This window comes from Ictalurus furcatus, chromosome 18, assembly GCF_023375685.1.
Source record: "Ictalurus furcatus strain D&B chromosome 18, Billie_1.0, whole genome shotgun sequence".
Classification (NCBI taxonomy): domain Eukaryota; kingdom Metazoa; phylum Chordata; class Actinopteri; order Siluriformes; family Ictaluridae; genus Ictalurus; species Ictalurus furcatus.
The window spans coordinates 9,480,210-9,501,612 of NC_071272.1; the positions used below are offsets into that span (position 1 = coordinate 9,480,210).

General features: G+C 41.8%; 1 protein-coding gene across 1 annotated transcript; it reads right to left on the reverse strand.

The window, feature by feature from the left end:
- Positions 1-7,292: 7,292 nt before the first annotated feature.
- Positions 7,293-18,781, reverse strand: oatx (organic anion transporter X). The gene is made up of 10 exons (XM_053649531.1): positions 18,254-18,781; positions 12,381-12,484; positions 12,145-12,299; positions 11,209-11,377; positions 10,968-11,091; positions 10,602-10,717; positions 10,096-10,310; positions 9,901-10,009; positions 9,364-9,570; positions 7,293-7,616 (listed from the first exon to the last, which is right to left on the reverse strand). Exons 1-10 carry the CDS (start codon positions 18,653-18,655, stop codon positions 7,529-7,531), a joined length of 1,689 nt encoding a protein of 562 aa, XP_053505506.1. The 5' UTR covers positions 18,656-18,781; the 3' UTR covers positions 7,293-7,528.
- Positions 18,782-21,403: the final 2,622 nt, after the last annotated feature.

Genomic DNA, 21,403 nt, shown 5'->3' on the forward strand with positions numbered 1-21,403 from the left:
ATACAGCGATATGAAACAGTGATGTGATACAGCGATATGAAACAGTGATGTGATACAGCGATATGAAACAGTGATGTGATATGAAACAGTGATGTGATACAGTGATGTGATATGAAACAGTGATGTGATAGTGATGTGATATGAAACAGTGAAGTGTTACAGTGATATGAAACAGTGATGTGATACAGTAATATGAAACAGTGAAGTGATACAGTGATATGAAACAGTAATATGAAATAGTGATGTGATACAGTGATATGAAACAGTGAAGTGTTACAGTGATATGAAACAGTGATGTGATACAGTGATATGAAACAGTGAAGTGTTACAGTGATGTGAAACAGTGATGTGATACAGTGATATGAAACAGTGTTGTGATATGAAACACTGATGTGATACAGTGATGTGATATGAAACAGTGATGTGATACAGTGATGTGATATGAAATAGTGATGTGATATGAAAGTGATGTGATACAGCGATATGAAACAGTGATGTGATACAGCGATATGAAACAGTGATGTGATACAGCGATATGAAACAGTGATGTGATATGAAACAGTGATGTGATACAGTGATGTGATATGAAACAGTGATGTGATAGTGATGTGATTTGAAACAGTGAAGTGTTACAGTGATATGAAACAGTGATGTGATACAGTATTATGAAACAGTGAAGTGATACAGTGATATGAAACAGTAATATGAAATAGTGATGTGATACAGTGATATGAAACAGTGAAGTGTTACAGTGATATGAAACAGTGATGTGATACAGTGATATGAAACAGTGAAGTGTTACAGTGATGTGAAACAGTGATGTGATACAGTGATATGAAACAGTGTTGTGATATGAAACACTGATGTGATACAGTGATGTGATATGAAACAGTGATGTGATACAGTGATGTGATATGAAACAGTGAAGTGTTACAGTGATATGAAACAGTGATGTGATACAGTGATATGAAATAGTGAAGTGTTACAGTTATATGAAACAGTGAGGTGATACAGTAATATGAAACAGTGATGTGATACAGTGATATGAAACAGTCATGTCATATGAAACAGTGATGTGATACAGTGATGTGATATGAAACAGTGATGTGATAGTGATGTTATATGAAACAGTGATGTGATACAGTGATATGAAACAGTGATGTGATATGAAACAGTGATGTGATACAGCGATATGAAACAGTGATATGATATGAAACAGTGATGTGATACAGTGATGTGATACAGTGATATGAAACAGTGATGTGATACAGTGATATGATACAGTGATGTGATATGAAACACTGATGTGATACAGTGATATGAAATGAAACAGTGATGTGATACAGTGATATGAAACACTGATGTGATACAGTGATATGAAACAGTGATGTGATACAGTGATATGAAACAGTGACGTGATACAGTGATATGAAACAGTGACGTGATACAGTGATGTGATACAGTGATATGATACAGTGATATGAAACACTGATGTGATACAGTGATGTGATATGAAACAGTGATGTGATACAGTGATGTGATATGAAATAGTGATGTGATATGAAAGTGATGTGATACAGCGATATGAAACAGTGATGTGATACAGCGATATGAAACAGTGATGTGATACAGCGATATGAAACAGTGATGTGATATGAAACAGTGATGTGATACAGTGATGTGATATGAAACAGTGATGTGATAGTGATGTGATATGAAACAGTGAAGTGTTACAGTGATATGAAACAGTGATGTGATACAGTATTATGAAACAGTGAAGTGATACAGTGATATGAAACAGTAATATGAAATAGTGATGTGATACAGTGATATGAAACAGTGAAGTGTTACAGTGATATGAAACAGTGATGTGATACAGTGATATGAAACAGTGAAGTGTTACAGTGATGTGAAACAGTGATGTGATACAGTGATATGAAACAGTGTTGTGATATGAAACACTGATGTGATACAGTGATGTGATATGAAACAGTGATGTGATACAGTGATGTGATATGAAACAGTGAAGTGTTACAGTGATATGAAACACTGATGTGATACAGTGATATGAAATAGTGAAGTGTTACAGTTATATGAAACAGTGAGGTGATACAGTAATATGAAACAGTGATGTGATACAGTGATATGAAACAGTCATGTCATATGAAACAGTGATGTGATACAGTGATGTGATATGAAACAGTGATGTGATAGTGATGTTATATGAAACAGTGATGTGATACAGTGATATGAAACAGTGATGTGATATGAAACAGTGATGTGATACAGCGATATGAAACAGTGATATGATATGAAACAGTGATGTGATACAGTGATGTGATACAGTGATATGAAACAGTGATGTGATACAGTGATATGATACAGTGATGTGATATGAAACACTGATGTGATACAGTGATATGAAATGAAACAGTGATGTGATACAGTGATATGAAACACTGATGTGATACAGTGATATGAAACAGTGATGTGATACAGTGATATGAAACAGTGACGTGATACAGTGATATGAAACAGTGACGTGATACAGTGATGTGATACAGTGATATGATACAGTGATATGAAACTGTGATGTGATACAGTGATATGAAACAGTGACATGATACAGTGACGTGATACAGTGATGTGATACAGTGATATGAAACGGTGATGTGATACAGTGATATGAAACAGTGAAGTGTTACAGTGATATGAAACAGTGATGTGATACAGTGATATGAAACAGTGATGTGATATGAAAGAGTGATGTGATAGTGATGAGATATGAAAGAGTGATGTGATACAGTGATGTGATATGAAACAATGATGTGATACAGTGATGTGATATGAAACAGTGATGTGATAATGATGTGATATGAAACAGTGATGTGATACAGTGATGTGATATGATACAGCTCAGTGTGCTCACATCTCTGGTCTACTGCGTGAAATTGGACTCCACGGTGTTGTTCAGTCTGTACACCACTGAGCCGTTACCAAGCTGCTCAAAGCAGCACGACAGGTGTTCCATGGTAGAACCTGCAGCTGGAACCACATTCACCAGGAACAGCATGAAAACACCTACAGAGAGAACAAGAACAAGATTAAAACACAAGTAAGAAGAGTAGCACACACACACACACTTTTTTATTTAAATGTACAATAATTCTTGCCACAGAGCTTTTATTCATAAATTCCAGGCGCGGTTCTCTTCATGCTGACTAGTTCCAGAGTTAGTGAGGTTTAGATTAAATCAGTTTAAGTGATTAGTCTTAAAACAGGCTAATAATCACGACAACTCAACCATTAATATAATTTTTTTGATAATGCTGTGAGACTGACAATGATGCTTTGTGATATTCACCGCTGTAACTAAATTCAGAAAGAAACCTCCAGGCTGTGCTGCACGGAGCTCTGAGAACCAGGAGTGTGCAGTGTGCACGGTCCAGCATGGCAGTTTCCTGGACGTGTGAGAGAGCACTGAGCGGAAATTCAACTGCAGTCATGCGTCCCCCACTCCTCGATGTGTCTGTGTGTGTGTGTGTGTGTGTGTGTGTGTGTGTGTGTGTGTATGTGTGTGTGTGAAAACACAGATCTTTCTTTACACGTTCTTCGTTCCTGGAATGTCACTTCTCCTTTTGCAACATCTCCTCATCACATCATCTCCTCATCACATCATTTCCTCCTCAGAGGCAAAAGTTGTGAAGAAAATCTGGGTGACATCGGATAGGGTCATTATAAATAAATAAAACTCTAATATTACATGCTCAAATAGAGCAGTTGTGTAACCAGGAAATTCATTACAGTTTCTACATGAAGTCTGTTTTGTTGAACTTCTCCACTGTTCACTGATGGAGACTTGAGTGCAGAACTGATTGTGGTAATTGTAGTGCTAAAGCTATCATAGCATAACTGTTAATATGAACTGAGGTCCAAAGCCATCTTTATGGATTTTCAGTGGTACCATCCTCAGTAATCTCAATGCTCTTTAGGCTGCAACATGTGGGCTCATCCTCAGCAATAAATAAATTAAAACAAATATTTAAATAAATAAATTAAAACAAAAGAAATTTGCTGGAAATAAAAGCAGTTGAATGTGAGAGGACCTTTCTTTTTTGCTGGGCTTATATTATTATTCTTTATTATAAAATTAAATAGTTTGGCAAATGATTGTCCCTTTGAGTAAATAAATTTATGTTGTGAACATCAGCAGTGTTTCCTAATATCTTATTCACTGTAGAAATGCAGAATGTAATGCGTAATGATGTGAATAAGGGGAAACCAGCAATTTTTCTTAACTTTGAGCTCTGCATCCCATCATCTACTCATCACAAAACTCTTAAACATCTGACCTTTCCGCATTATGCTATTTTATTTGAAACTTTTGGCACAAAATTAACTTCATAGTGCATAGTGTTAACGATCTTATAGTGCACACACACACATACACACACACACACACACACAAACTCGCTGGCACGCACGCACGCGCGCACACACACGCGCACACACACACGTACTGATCACAGGTGTGTAGTGTTCACTCGGTGTTAATGTTAATGATGTGAGTGTGTGTTAGTGTATTAAAGTGAGTGTGTGTTAGTGTATTTTCTCCCTGACTTTAATCCGGTTCTATAAATCTGAATAAAATTCAGGATTTGCAGCAGATGCGGAGTTTCCTGATCGCGCATGGTGAAGAATAAAATCCGATTAATCCACAAACACAACTGAGGACCTACCGGAACTTCGGGACCTGATAAATGCTCCTGCCGCGCACTGTGCACGCGCACATACATACATACATACACACACACACACACACACACACCGCGCACCCTTTCCCTTTTCAGTCTCCTTTCTCGGGAGCGCGCTCTGAGCACTGGCCGGCATGTCGGTTTTTTCCCGCCAAAATTATTGTTTTATATTGAAGAGGGAGTTAAAGGTGCAATAGTTGATTTTTTTTATTTATTTCTTACATGTACAGATAAAATCTTGGAAATCTGTAGAACATGATTTTAAATGATTGCAAAAGCCATGGCCTCAGCACAAGCAGCTGTTTATGTGGCTGAAAAAAACGTTTGGAAACCAGTGTTTGTGCCTCCTGTCAACCATTTTATAGATGCTCTAGATCCTGGGGCGGAGCTTCCTGAACATGGGCAGGAATAGAGAGGCGGAGGGATGACGTCATTTTGTACCGGAACCGGAAGTTAGCATCACACTGGTTCCCTTGACAAACATCCAATAGAATTTTCCCATAGGCTTTTGGATTATCAGAAAAAATAAGCTCTGTGACCAGCAAAAGTTTACAATACTAACACATTTTGTCTGTCAAGATAATTTTCACAAATGAACACAACTTTTATGAAGTTTGAAGGCTAAATACAATAGCCAGAAATAAACAGCTAACCGTACGCTATAAACGAACTACACCATGGTCGCTCGACTTCAAAATCACAATCACCAAGCTTCCCACAACGTTCCCAAACTTTATTTAAAACATTTTCCATAATACGGATTTATTCTGTGGATGAAACTTCATCCACATTTTTGGGGGGAACTGTGCACGGCAAACCTGAACCAGTTTTTCCTGTTCGGCGTGATGACGTTTAATGTCCCCGACAATTGAGAGAGCCATTGTTCCTTATTACACTGCAGCGCCTTACACTTTAGCTGTGTATTATTCTTTTTATTACTCGACTGTTTATTATTACTCGTGTCCTCACTGTTCTGTTAGCCGATTGTGTAGTTGAGTTCGTTTATCACCTTCTTGTAAATGGAAGAGTGAAAAAACTCACTGATGAAAACCTCAAACTCAAACTTAACTGATGAATATGACATGAATGAGTGATGCAGGAAGTGAAACTCTAGAGAAGAAGAAGTAGTCAGATGTAATGGTCAGCTAGGGAAGAATGGAAGAAGAATGTTGTTTGTATTTCCTCATTTGTAAGTCGCTTTGGATAAAAGCATCTGCTAAATGAATAAATGGAAATGTAAGAAGAAGAAGAACAAGAAGCAGAAGAAGAAGAAGAGGATATGCTGTACAATTAAATCAAGTCATTCCAAACAGCAAAAAAAAATAATAATTTAAATAAATCAATTTAAAAAATGTAAAAAAAAAAATAAAATAAAAAATAAAAAAATTTAAACAGCAGATGAAAAGACAGACATTTTCTTCATAGTAGAAAAATAATTTTTTCTTCAAGTAGAGACCAGCTCAGTGCAAATGACAAGGTGTACAAACCATTGCATTGTACAGATTAATGAGGTAAATATATCCTGTGACCATCAGGTGAACATACAGAGGGCATCGTGTAATAATTAGTAAGAAATGTGCAGAGAGGTAAGGCTGAGAATGAGCTGTACAGGCAAGTTACCATGCTCGTGCAAATGACAAGAAACAAATGGTATTTGAGACTGCAAACAGCATTAATATTGTACAGTACAGGTTTGATTTGAGTTCAATACTACTGACTTTAAAAACATTCAAACTCCTGAGAGAATAAATCTGTTTTTAGTCAGACTTTAAATAGATTAAAAGTAAAATCATTCCCTGAGAATCTCATACAGAGGGATTTTCACCTTGTATTCCCGAGATCCACTCCAGATCTACACTGCTTCGGGGGTTTCCTCCGGGTACTCCAGTTTCCTGTCCCAGTTCAAAGACATGCGGTGAGTGGCATCTCTAAATTGTCCGTAGTGTGTGATTGTGTGTGTGTGTGTGTTTGTGTGTGATTGTGCCCTGCATTGGGTTGGCACCCCATCTCGGGTGTGATCCACCTCGTGCCCCGAGTCCCCTGGGATAGGCTCCATGCTCCCTGCACCCCTGTTCAGATAAGTACTAGAGAAAATGGATGGATGTATATACAGTACCTACACATATATATATCCAATTGTAACAAGCTATTTGAATAATGACCAACATCTGTAGGCGGAATGACGTCACTGCACCATCATTTTAATTAAGATTGGAAAACTCCTTCCTGACTGTCCACTGAAAAGCACTGGGAAAAGCACTGGGAAGCAGTGAACAGGAGCAGTGAAGATCATTTCATCTGTCTGTAGGCTGTAAAAACTGAATGGAACAGCAGTCTTCATCCCTGCAGCACTACACTAAGGGGTTGGAGAAGGAAGGTTGTGTTGTTGGAAGGTTCTAGGAGTTCCACAGATTCTAAGAGTTTTAGTGTTATAATGTTTTTCCCATTACGGCACGTGGAATGATCAAATCTTTTATTTACATTCCCAATACCTCAGTAAACGAATCCCAGTGTTTAGGATAATTCACAGATATAACAATGTGTGTTTTCGTAACGATTGCCCGTGTGAACAAATTGAAATACCCATAATGCATTGCAGTGAGACAGGAAAGCAGAGCAGCGGTAACTGTGATTTTTCCATTCTTTTTATTTTCATCTCATGTACACTACATGAAGGTTAAAGCCTGACACAGGATCCGTATGAATAAACGTTGAATAAACAGAGTGTGTTGAGAGTGTGTTTGAGAGCGTGGAGTCCACTCGATCGTTGCGCCTCACGTTCCTCTGCATGTGTGACCGAGTGTGTCGAGTGCCATGGTCTCGCACTGCACCTGCTCCTGAAACCTGCCCAGTTTCTTCGACCTGAAAATGTCAACGCTACAGTGAGGGAAAAAAGTATTTGATCCCCTGCTGGTTTTGTACGTTTGCCCACTGACAAAGAAATGATCATTCTATAATTTTAATGGTAGATTTATTTGAACAGTGAGAGACAGAATAACAACAAAAAAAATCCAGAAAAACGCATGTCAAAAATGTTATAAATTGATTTGCATTTTAATGAGGGAAATATGTATTTGACCCCTCTGCAAAACATGACTTAGTACTTGGTGGCAAAACCCTTGTTGGCAATCACAGAGGTCAGACGTTTCTTGTAGTTGGCCACCAGGTTTGCACACATCTCCGGAGGGATTTTGTCCCACTCCTCTTTGCAGATCTTCTCCAAGTCATTAAGGTTTCGAGGCTGACGTTTGGCAACTCGAACCTTCAGCTCCCTCCACAGATTTTCTATGGGATTAAGGTCTGGAGACTGGCTAGGCCACTCCAGGACCTTAATGTGCTTCTTCTTGAGCCACTCCTTTGTTGCCTTGGCCGTGTGTTTTGGGTCATTGTCATGCTGGAATACCCATCCACGACCCATTTTCAATTCCCTGGCTGAGGGAAGGAGGTTCTCACCCAAGATTTGACGGTACATGGCCCCGTCCATCATCCCTTTGATGCGGTGAAGTTGTCCTGTCCCCTTAGCAGAAAAACACCCCCAAAGCATAATGTTTCCACCTCCATGTTTAACGATGGGGATGGTGTTCTTGGGGTCATAGGCAGCATTCCTCCTCCTCCAAACACGGCGAGTTGAGTTGATGCCAAAGAGCTCGATTTTGGTCTCATCTGACCACAACACTTTCACCCAGTTGTCCTCTGAATCATTCAGATGTTCATTGGCAAACTTCAGACGGGCATGCATATGTGCTTTCTTGAGCAGGGGGACCTTGCGGGCACTGCAGGATTTCCGTCCTTCACGGCGTAGTGTGTTACCAATTGTTTTCTTGGTGACTATGGTCCCAGCTGCCTTGAGATCATTGACAAGATCCTCCCGTGTAGTTCTGGGCTGATTCCTCACTGTTCTCATGATCATTGCAACTCCACAAGGTGAGATCTTGCATGGAGCCCCAGGCCGAGGGAGATTGACAGTTCTTTTGTGTTTCTTCCATTTGCGAATAATCGCACCAACTGTTGTCACCTTCTCACCAAGCTGCTTGGCTAGCTTTCAAGTAGCCCATTCCAGACTTGTGTAGGTCTACAATCTTGTCCCTGACATCCTTGGAGAGCTCTTTGGTCTTGGCCATGGTGGAGAGTTTGGAATCGATTGATTGATTGCTTCTGTGGACAGGTGTCTTTTATACAGGTAACAAGCTGAGATTATGAGCACTCCCTTTAAGAGTGTGCTCCTAATCTCAGCTCGTTACCTGTATAAAAGACACCTGGGAGCCAGAAATCTTTCTGATTGAGAGGGGGTCAAATACTTATTTCCCTCATTAAAATGCAAATCAATTTATAACATTTTTGACATGCATTTTTCTGGATTTTCTTGTTGTTATTCTGTCTCTCACTGTTCAAATAAATCTACCATTAAAATTATAGACTGATCATTTCTTTGTCAGTGGGCAAACATACAAAATCAGCAGGGTATCAAATACTTTTTTCCCTCACTGTACGTCATTAGAGCAGCTCACCGTTCCCGAGAGTGGACACCAGATTATTTTATGCATCATAACATCTTCGTATAACTTCTTATTGTTGCGCACTCAGATTTCCGCTGATCGTCTGTACTCACCATTTCTCCTCCACGTCTGCGATGGTGTCGGGCAGCGGCACATTCAGAGTTTCAGGAAGCAGAAACGCAGTGACTCCGGCGATTATGGCTGCCGTTCCATAAACAATGCTGGGCAACGCAGGAAACACGTCATCAAGGATAAGAACCGCTGGAGCTGCCATGGAGCCGATACGAGCCATAGTGGAGGCAAAACCCATCCCAGTCTGCCTGCACACACACACACACACACAGTATAATCATTCATGTGGTGAATTTTTCTGTAAGGCGAAATGTGTTCATGGAACGTTTATGGAAGGAGTCTCCAGTGTCAGCACTTTATAAGAGCTAAAGCTGTAATGAATGTTTACAACTGCTAATTTTAATGTAACCGTAAATGGATAAAAAAAATTATGTGCTATTGTTCAATACTGAATAACAATGGTAATTGTTGGTGGTGTAAAAGGAATAAAACACTCAGGGACATGCTGTTAGAGGGAGATCATCAGTAACAGCTCCACACTCTGTGTACTATTAGCGAGTGTGTTGATGGAGTCTGACCTGATGACTGTAGGATAAAGTTCTCCAGTGAACAGGTACACACAGGTGAAGGACGCGGAGGTGAACCCTTTCCCCAGCACAGCCAGCATCGTCCTCAGGATCTGCATGTCTGTGTTGGGGAATTTGTTATTTTGTCTTGTTGCAAATGAATTTCTCTGTAAAGTGAAGAATAAACTCACTCCACTCGCGTCTCACCTTTAGGGATGAAGATGTTGATGAAGATGACGAAGGCCGATGCGAGCAGACACGTGCCCTGTGTTAAACGCCGACCTAAAAAGCTCAGCATGACCAGAGCTACCAGTTTAGCGGGAATATCCACTGCCCCGAATATTACCTGCATCAGGTAGATGTTCACGCCGAACTTCTGCAGGTCCATAGCCAGACCATAATACGCAAAACTGGTAGAGAACCTGGAGGACAGGAGAACAGCGAGATGCACAACAGGTGAGGATTTTTTAAATAAACTATTTCTTGTCATTTTAATTTTTTTATTTCAGATTGAAGTTTGAAACGTTCCCATGGAAACACATGATGATGATGATGATGATGATGATGATGGAGAATTCAAATTCCAACTGCCAGCTCCTGATGTCATAATAATGCGTAAACAGACTCCGCCCACCTTTGACTTGTTAACAGGAGCGGTGTGTTATGGAATTATTGAGAATAAAACATTGAGAATATTTTGTATGTTTTTGTACCAGACAGCTATGAGGCACAGGGAGATCCTCCTCATGACGGGAGTGCGCAGCAGGTCATACGCCGTGAACACCATCTTACTGGACTGAATTTCTTTCTGCATGTGTGACTGCAGCACCTACACACACACACACACGCACACACACACGCAGATCAGACCTGTTTTACACTCTAGTGTACAACCTAATCTCACTGCTACATCAGCTATTTATGTAGCATGTAAATTTTAGCTAGCTGTCAGTACATCAGTATTCAGGTCAGCAGAGTTAATGTTACTCTGCAGCTCGTAAACTCTGCCCCATGAACGTGATATTAATGTGAACAGAGTGTACAGGATTGTGTTCACACTTAGTAAACATCCTCCAGACCTCCAGCGTGATTTTCTCCACCACTTCATGTTTGCCATTGATCCTGGCCACACGGTGGAGCTGCTGCAGAGCTTCGCCCGAGCGACCGTTCAACACCAACCATCGTGCTGACTCCGAGAACCACCTGAACATCACATACACACCAACTTCAAATCAGCTGGAAACCCCATTCTGCAGCCTCAACACTGAAAACCTACAAGGAACTTGTCCTGTAGGTACAGCTTTCTGAACTTGGTCTCACCAGCTGTAGAGGAAAGTGATGAAAAACGGGGAGCAGACGGCCAGGTGCAGTTTCCTCCAGTCTTTCAAGCTGTATGCTACTCCTGCCAGGATCATCTGACCAAAGGTGAAGAAAAAGGATGAGAGGGAACCCACCAGGGTGCGGGTCTTTGTGGGGATCCATTCCACCTCTACACACACACACACACACACACACGATGGGAATCTGTGAGAAATGACTGTTTATAATGCTTTGCGTTTTCAGATTATAGCAGATAAACCTTTATGCAGATGTTTTCTCCTCAGAAGTCAAAAGCAAAGCAGTCAGGTTTGATACAAACTGATTTCTTTATAAATTGCTATTTTATCTTGTACTAAAGCTCTCTCTGCGCTACAGAGCTGTCACCACGTTGTACACATTAGTGTGTCCCGAATCTGTTTATCTTACTAACGGAGACATCAGACCTCATCGTTAAGGTGGAACAGGACATAACAAAGTCCAAATATGAGGAAGATCAGAGAAAGATGGGTTTTTCGTTAAAAATAACTCCAAGGGTTTAGCCTTTGTGGGGTTTTTTTTGGAGTGTAAAATTCAATTCCCTTGATTTTTTTTTTCCAAATCTGCTCTTGTGGAGTAGGAGGAGGTCAATTCTAAGACATGAGCACAGGTTCGGTGTCCCTGTCACACCCCAATCCTGAAATCTGAGCCTTCCAGCTGCACCACTGTCAGAGCTGCCGTTATAGAAAATTAATCAACACTATGTGACCAATCACAATCCAGAACTCAGCAGCGCTGTGGAGTGAACCTGATGACCATTACTGTTATATAACTGAGCGACGTGAGGTCCAGCTGGAAAAGCAAACAACTGACATAAACCTTGGCTTCAGCTAATCTCACTGGTGGTGATGATGATGATGATGATGATGATGATGATGATGAAGAGTAAGCTTTACTCACTGAGTGAGACGGTGTTGAGGATAACCCCTGACACAGCCATGCCGGTGAAGAAGCGGAAGGTGCAGTAAGCCAGGTACGATGGAGAAAAAGCAGTGAAGGTCCCTAACACAGCCAATTGAAAATACGACCAGGTGAGTAACATCTTCCTCCCAAACCTTCAGGTGAAGAGGAGCATGAGATAAGCATGAGAAGAACATGACAGGAACAGCGAGGAATTCACCTGAGACTTTACTCACCTGTCTGAAAGCCCTCCAAAAATAATGGCACCTGTGAGAACTCCACCCATGTAGATGGTTTGACTCATCTGTTTGAGTGGCCGGAGACGGCACACCAGATCCCACTGAGGGAAAACACACACACACACACACACACACACACATTTTCACTTTCTCACACACCGTCAGCTGCTGATGACGTTTTAAAGAGGATGCAAAAGAGGATTCTTCACCATGGCCAGACAAGAACCACACACACAGCTTGTGACCCTAAACTCAGAACTTCATCCACATCCTGAGCTCTTGCTTCACAACCACACAGTCGTTCGATCTTTCATGTTTTCATTTTTATACACTCTTAAAAATAAAAGATCCAGTTAGAACCAGAAAGGGGTTTTCAGCCTGATGCCATAGGAGAACCCTTTGCAAAAAGAACATTTTACTCTCAAGTTCTCTAGAGAAACATCTATTTACTGGTGCTTTAAAGAAGAACCCAGAAATGGTTCTTCACAGCAGTGCCACAAATAACCATGTTATCATACAGAAAGTTCTCTAATAAAAAACCCTCAGGGCATTTTCATACCTGGCTCATTTGGAGCCTTTGTTTCGGAACTTTTCCACCTTGGTTCGTTTAGACATATCTGAACACAGCGATCGTGCTTGGATCCGCGACATAACAATCAGCCGAAACCACCTAGTTCAGGTGGTGCTGTCTATCCATCTGGATGGATGAGCGCTATGGGCAGAACCCTGAAGCACATGCTTTTCAAATGTTGACAGCTGTGACATTGTTTACTGTGGACACGTGTGTTTGTTTTGTTTCTGTTCTGTCTCCTCCCTGTTCTGTCATTGGTTGTTGTTCAAGGGTGTGTCTTCATTGTTTTCAGCTGCCAGCACTTAACGCTGATTATGTTCGGGATATATACCGCTCACATCCCTGTACACCTCGCAAAGTATTATAGTTAAAATACATTAGATTAGTTCCCTTTAGATTTAGATTAGATTAGTTCCGCTGGTGTTTTCCGCTCCCAGTTCTCAGTCATAGCTTCATGTTTCATGTTTCGTGTTTTGACCCTGTTTTCTGTGACCACAACTTCGATTCCTGCCTAACCCTGTATATGCCTGTTTGCCGATCGCCTGACCCACTGCCTGTTTTTGACTACGCATCTGTTTCAAGTTATGGATTTGTCTGCCTGCCTCTTCAGTAAAGCTCTTAACTGCAATTTCTTCCGCCCCGTTCCCGTTTCATGACAGAATACACCGTCAAACATGGATGCAGCATCCCCGCAAACCATCCCCGCCTTGGATTCGATCAAGTTTCCGCAAGAGACTTTCACGGATCTCCCAGACTGGTTTGATGGGTTTTTTGGCTACCCTGACTATTTTCTGGTTGACTGCCTGACATATTTCTCGAGCCTAATGGACACCAAGCCCAGCGAGAGGCAATGGATAAGGTTCATGGTGTCCCGGTTTTTTGCCCCAACCCCCGCCAGTGGGAGCAGTGTTTAGCATGGGATCCTGGGGACTGGAGAAAAGTACGCAGTTTATAGAACTATTTTTGAAGGAGTTTGGTGATCCAGGGCAGAGCTACTACCTGGATAAACTGTTGAGGGAAGTCAATGTGGCGAACAGGGCTAACCTGCCATTCCACATCTATTATGAGGATATTGACAGTGTAGCCTCCACAGCTCCGCTTCAGGTTCTGGCCAACGTGGTGGAGGTTCCACCAAGATGCATGACTGAGGGCTGCTGGAGAGAGACTCAGCTACAATGTCCCACATTCAAGGAGCTAGGTCTTCAGGAAGCATTTTTCTGCTCCCAGCAATGCTTCAAGAGCAGCTGGCGTAAACACAAACAACTACACAAGAAGGCCCTTACGGAACTACAGGCCAAGGTCAACGTAGCAACCTCTGCACCAGAGCTCGAACCTGAGACCATGAGGTGGTCTCACCTGCCGAGCTCCAGCCAGAGGTCAACATGGCGACCTCAGAGCTCCAGCTTGAGACCCACGAGGTGGTCTCGCATGCTGAGCTCCAGCCAGAGGTCAACGTGGAGACCTCAGAGCTCCAGCTTCAGACCTACGAGGAGGTCTCGCATGCTGAGCTCCAGCCAGAGGTCAATGTGGCGACCTCCGAGCTCCAGCTTGAGACCCACGAGGAGGTCTCGCATGCTGAGCTCCAGCCAGAGGTCAACGTGGTGACCTCAGAGCTTCAGCTTGAGACCCACAAGGCGGTCTCGCATGCTGAGCTCCTGCTAGAGGTCAACGTGGTGACCTCAGAGCTTCAGCTTGAGACCCACAAGGAGGTCTCACACACTGAGCTCCAGCCACAGGTCAACGTGGCGACCTCAGAGCTCCAGCCAGAAGTCAACATGGTGACCTCAGCCCCAGAGTTTCAGTCTGAGACCCATGAGGAGATCTCAGCACCAGGGCTCCAGCCAGAGGTCAACGTGATGACCTCAGAGCTCCAGACAGAGGTCAACATGGTGACCTGAGCCCCAGAGTTTCAGCCTGAGACCCATGAGGGTGTCTCAGCTCCAGAACTCCAGCATAAGGTCAAGTTCTTGCTAGAGGTTAAGGAGGTGACCTCCCAAGTCATGTTCATGTCCCAGGTTGAAGAGACGGCCAACCCAAGCTCTGCACAATCCAAGTTCCTGTCCCAGGTCGAAGAGATGGCCTCCCAAGACACGTTAGTGTCCCAGGTCAAAGAAACGGCCAACCCAAGCTATGCGCATGTCAAGTTCCTATCCCAGGTCGAAGAGACAGCCTCTCATGCTAAGTTCCTGTGTGAGGTCGAAGAGATGGCCTCCCAAGTCATGTTCATGTCCCAGGTCGAAGACATGGCCAACCCAAGCTCTGCTCACGCCAAGTTCCTGTCCCAGGTCGAAGAGACAGCCTGCCAAGACACGTTACTGTCCCAGGTCGAAGAGATGGCCAACCCAAGCTCTGCTCACACCAAGTTCCTGACTCAGGTTGAAGAGACAGCCAACCCAGGCCCTGCTCACACCAAGTTCCTGTCCCAGGTAGATGCCGAAGTCATTAACAACCAGGTTCTGCTCATGCCTGAAGCTGAGGTCACGAACAACCAAGCTCTGACCACACTGGAGTCTGCTGATACAGACAACCAGGTTCTGCTCACGCTTGACACCGACGTCACGAACAACCAAGCTCTGATCACACCGGATTCGGCTGACATGGATGACCAAGTTCCTCTCACGATCGAGTCTGTTGACATGGACGACCAAGTTCCCCTCACGACCGAGTCTGTTGACATGGACGACCAAGTTCCGCTCACGTTCGTGTCCGTTGACATGGACAACCATGTTCTGCTCACGCCTGAGTCTGTTAACACAGCCAACCAAGTTCAGCCTGCAGAGTCGATGGAGGACAACGCTCCGCCTTCCTGCTCCGCTGAGGACATAGTTCTACTTTCCTGGTCCGCTGAGGATGCTGGTCTGCTTTCCTGTTCTACTGAGGACGACGCCCTGCTTTACTGTTCTGCTGAGGACGCCGCTCTGCTTTTCTGTTCCGCTGAGGATGTCACTCTGCTTACCTGTTCCGCTAAGGACATGGCTTTGCCTTCTTGCTCCGCGGAGGACGCCGCTCAGTCTCCTAGTTCAGCTGGGGACAATTTTGCCCAGGGGGCCCGGACCGCAAATGGAGAGGAGTTGGGGGGGGTTATGTCACGATCTCCCCTTTAGACAGAGCTGCAGCCTGCCATACGCTTTGAGTGCCAGAGGGTGCGCGTGTGCACGAGTCAGGTGCTCGAGTGCTCAGTGAGCACACGCTCTTCAAATGTTGACAGCTGTGACATTGTTTACTGTGGACACGTGCGTTTGTTTTGTTTCTGTTCTGTCTCCTCCCTGTTCTGTAATTTTTTTTTCCCTGACGTTGTGTCTTAATTGTTTTCAGCTGCCAGCACTTAACACTGATTATGTTCAGGATATATACCGCTCGCTTCCCTGTACACCTCGCAGAGTATTATAGTTAAAATATATTAGATTAGTTCCCTTTGTCCACGCTGGTGTTTTCCGCTCCCAGTTCCCAGTCATAGCTTCATGTTTCAGGTTTCATGTTTTGACCCTGTTTTCTGTGACTGCGACATCGATTCCTGCCTAACCCTGTATGCCTGTTTGCCGATCGCCCTACCCACTGCCTGTTTTTTACTACGCATCTGGTTCAAGTTTTGGATTTTCTGCCTGCCTCTTCAATAAAGCTCTTAACTGCAATTGCTCGCGCCTCCGTTCCCGATTCGTGACAATGAGGATGGGTTAGAGCCGTGTTTCTTCATGTATTGAGTGAGTGGTGATGCTGGGTAACAGGTGCAGACAGTCAGTGGATAACGGAACTCAGTAATGACGAGGCCAAAAGTTCTTCACAAGGTTAACGTGACAGAAAGAGAGGATGGGGTTACTGTAGGTTGTAATGCTTCTCTGTAATGTTGGTTAATTAATTAGTTTCTGCAAAAAAAATGGCAGTAAGGTGCTAAAGGCTGGAGTTAGTTAGATTTTCCTGGTGAGTCTACAGCACCATTTTGTTCATTAGGAGAATTTCCCGAATTACACAGTTTGGGATTCTGTAATACAATTAAAGTTAAAGCCCAAAGGCATTTGTCCATATTTTATAGCTAACAGCTAACCAACACTCTCTTTTTGCTCTTTTACAGCTTTTCAGATGGAAGTGAGTGGGTCTCCTGTCTTCCCAGATGGAAGGAGGTTTGTAAGAAGATGCATCAAATTAAAATTGCATTTTAGAATAATTGTAGGGAAAAACGTATAAACACATGTTTATGTTCTATTATTTTGTGTTATTGTTTAACGCATCTTTGTGTGGAAATGTTTAACACACAGCACGTGTTAAATGTACTAACATACTGATTCTGTTTAAAGCATCATGTAATTAGTCACGCAGGTGTGTTAAACATGAACACATTGTCTGTTATTTTTAACACACCTGTTTTACGAGTGCTTTGAAATGTTGTGTTGTGAAAGTGAACCGAGCCAAGGAGAAAACACAATACTTTAATCATTTAAATCCCCATTCTGGAACAAAGCACAGATCTACAGGTCTGTAAAGGCCCTTAATTAGTGCTTTCAGGAACCAAAGAAAAGTTCTTAAGAGTGATGTCAGGAGAACCTTTTTCAGTCCCACAAAGAACTTATATGGTTCACTTTACCCTGTTAAGGGATACTTTAAAGAACCAATACACTGCTCTGAAGAACCCATAATGAACCATAAACAACTTCTTTAATCTCCACAGAACCATACAGCTCAACTCAAGAAACCTTACTGTGAAAAATGCTTCTTGACAAGAAGAAGAACCTATGGTGCTGTAAAGAACCACTGAAGAACCTTTAATTTTAGAAGTGTATGGTTAATTAAGATAGATAGATAGATAGATAGATAGATAGATTTTTTTTTTATTGGCATTGTTTTAAAAACAACGGAAAACAGTTTAGCAGCTCTTAAGGATTGGCAGTAGACACATAACAGGAAATGTAAATAACAATAAGATATCCACAGTGAGGTGATCTTTACACAATAGTGCAAAATGAAGGTAATGTAAAGTTTTTTTTGTTGTTTCTTTTTTGGTTAGTATAATGTCAGTGTTATATAAATGTCAGGAAACAAGCAGAGGTTTTATATTACAAAGGATACAGAAGAGCCAGAATTTAAAAAAAAAAAAAAAAACATTACAGAATAATATGCTGGACAATATATTCCAAAAAAACAACAACCTTTACTCCTCACATGTTTCTATTAGTTGCGTTTGAACCCTTTAAATGTGTTGATGTACAGATTCTCAGTCCTCACGCTCAGAACTCCACACAGTTCCTCAATAACAACCTGAGCATGTAAAGGGTTAATGAGACGTCGAATCAACAAGATCACGTACCTCAGACACGATTGTGGAGATAAACTCAGTCCTCTTGTAAGTCCATCCGTCCACGCAGCTCTCCGTCTCCATTTCAGTCAAATTCACATTCCCAGAGTGACTGTGGTTTCTTTCGACCAGGTGCCACTGGGGCTGAAGGTACCTGCTGCATTTTGAGAGCTGAGACTCTGCCTCTGGTATGAAGGCTCTCAGCAGAGAGATCTCGTCTTCCTCAGACATGGACAGGTTCAGGGCCGACGTCAGGTTGGGAATGGTGCAGTGATGTGCCGGGATTCCTGCCGTGAAGTTATTGAGTAAATTCTGACTGGCCATCAGGAGACCCGGGATGGACAGCAGCATGATGTGGATCAGCTGAAAGCGTCCAAGTCCACCGATTTCATCTAGAAGATCTGCAAAACCCATGTTGGCTTCTCTTTCAGTCCTGATCTGTCCCACGTTGTCGTCCTCTCCTTCTTAACACCTCGCAAAGTCTCGCACTCTGTGTTATGACATTGTTCAAACACAAATAAACTACGACCCCTGCAATGATTAATTTTTGGGGTTAATGGTTGTCAAAAAGGCCAGTCATGTCTCGCTCCCTGGAGAGGAACATCTGCTGTTTTTCTGAAATAAAATAAAACCACACTGCAGCTGGTTCAGTGTCAAAATGCCAAAACACAGAACATGCTCAATGAAACATGTGTTAAAGAGTTAAAGTGTTAAACTGTGTGAGATTCTGTAGTGTGGACGTTGCACTTTCAGTCTGTAATCTGTTCAAATCCGAGGCAGAGGAATTTCAGTAAAGAGCTTGTGCTCAACAGAAACTCAGTGACACTGTAATCCGGCCCTGAGGCACACCGTCTCTCTCACTCGTCTCACATTCCTCTCTCACTCCTCTCACATTCCTCTCACACTCCTCTCACACACTCCTCTCTCACTCCTCTCTCAATCCTCTCACACTCCTCTCACATTCCTCTCACACACTTCTCTCTAACTCCTCTCAGTTCTCTCACACCATCTCTCTCACTCCTCTCACACTCCTTTCTTACTCCTCTCACACTGTCTCTCTCACTCCTCTCTCACTCACTCCTCTCACACACTCCTCTCTCACTCCTCTCTCACTCCTCTCACATTTCTCTCATATTTCTCTCACATTCCTCTCTCACATTCCTCTCACACCTAAACACTGTTTCACTAAAATGACCTGATCTGTGTCTGCAGGAGAGGTTCATAAAAATCAAACATTAACAAAACAGTTCATCGTGAGGGTTTTTTTTTTTTTTTTTTTTTTTTTGGTTTTACCTCTGATGCTAATCTATATGAAACTTTGCTCTCAGGTTCACAAAAGCCAAACACACACTTTACACCAGCTATTACACTTAGTCAATGACCTTTATATCACATAGCACTGTGTTCACACACACACACACACACACACAGATACACACACACACACACAGAGATATGAAGAACGCAGTGAGGCTGCAGGGTTTCATTCCAGCTAAATAGGAGACAAACTGATAGCTGGTTGGAGAGTAAGATGAACTGATTAAACGAGTATAATCAGATGAGGCTCCTGATCCCGATCAATAATAATAATAATAATAATAATAATAATAATAATACATTTTAAATAAAGGAAAGGAAATAAAAACCACAATAATATTAAAAGAAAGAAGTAAAAGAAGAATGTGTATTTATTAGAAACAGATCAGAAAGTAAAAAATTACAGAGAATGACATAAATGCATATAAAACATCAAATGCATTGTTTTTCTTCTTTACTATGAAGTGGAAACACCTAAACATTTACATTAATACAAACCCAGCAGTTAAACATGTAATCAGTGAACACAATGACCAAACAGAAGAAATCCACAGAAACACAGCAATATTATTAATTAGGTTAGAATTTATTAAACTTCTTTACAGTACACATACAGTACACTGTGTAAGCTCAGTGAGAAGTGTGTGTGTAAGAGTTTAAATAAAATCCTGCAGTGACTGAATACACTACAGATAAAAAATAAATCACCATAATCTGATTCCACATCAGAAATTAGACAAATAAACCCAAAATACAAAAATCAAAGTCATTTTTATTCCACTCAATAGCACAAAGAGAGAAATCATCATAAACACTGAATAAAAGGCAGAAAACCACACACACACACACACACACACACACACACACACACACACACACACACACACCACGAAACCACACCAAATAGAAATGATGACATTATAATGATACCTGAAGTGAAATTCCCACTTTACATTTACGGCCTTTGGCAGACGCTCTTATCTTTATCTCATTTATACAACTGAGCATTTGATGGTTAAGGGCCTTGCTCAAGGGCCCAGCAGTGGCAGCTTGGCAGTGCTGGTCTTTGAACTCACAACCTTCTGATCTTAATCGTGTATATTTCACTACTGTGTGTCAGGGTGTGTTGTTTAAGTTTGAACATCACTCTGTATTGTAAGAGGGTTTTTTGTGTGCTTTTTTCTTCAGATTTAAGTAATAGCACCGTCTACACAAAAACTACATCTCCCATAATCCCTCACTCTGAATCCTAGCTTGTGTTAGTATGTTGCTAATCGCTAATTATCAAGATATATCTTGAGCGGCTGTAGCAGCCAGTGTGTGTCTTATAAATAATATAAAATGTGATATTTTTAAGTGGAAACACTTCTCTTTCTTCAGATAAAACAGAAAACTGTATCACTGTATTTAGGGATCTAACTAGCTCACGCGCTAACTAGCAATCAAACCCACAGGTAGCTAATCAACTAGCAAGACGGTACATGCCGAATGCCCCGGATGAGGCTTCGTTATCTGATTTGTTGACGGGACTTCCGGGTTTCAGTTAATAAATAAACCGCTAAAAGAATTTTAAACACATTTGTGTGTAAAACTGTTTAAATGGGGGGGTATTATTATTATTATTATCTAAAATCATCTCTAAAATTCTATGCGTTTGAGCAGAACAGAACGAGAAGAAGTCTTTTTAAACTTTTATAGAAATAAATTAAATTGAATCAAAGTTTTATAATCACAAGCTTTTTTTCCTAACAAAATTGAGCACACTGTATTTCCGCCACTCAAAATAAAACTTCAGTTTCACTTTCTAGCAGTATTTATAATGAATATAACATAAAAATGCATGAT

Bases quoted from the DNA above. Each gene is read 5' to 3' on its own strand.
- oatx (XM_053649531.1), bottom strand. From the start codon at position 18,655: ATGGGTTTTGCAGATCTTCTAGATGAAATCGGTGGACTTGGACGCTTT. The intron at 12,485-18,253 runs GTACGTGATCTT...GTTTTCCCTCAG, and splicing joins TCTCCACAATCGTGTCTGAG to TGGGATCTGGTGTGCCGTCT. The intron at 10,718-10,967 runs GTCTGGAGGATG...GTGTGTGTGTAG, and splicing joins TGGAGAAAATCACGCTGGAG to GTGCTGCAGTCACACATGCA.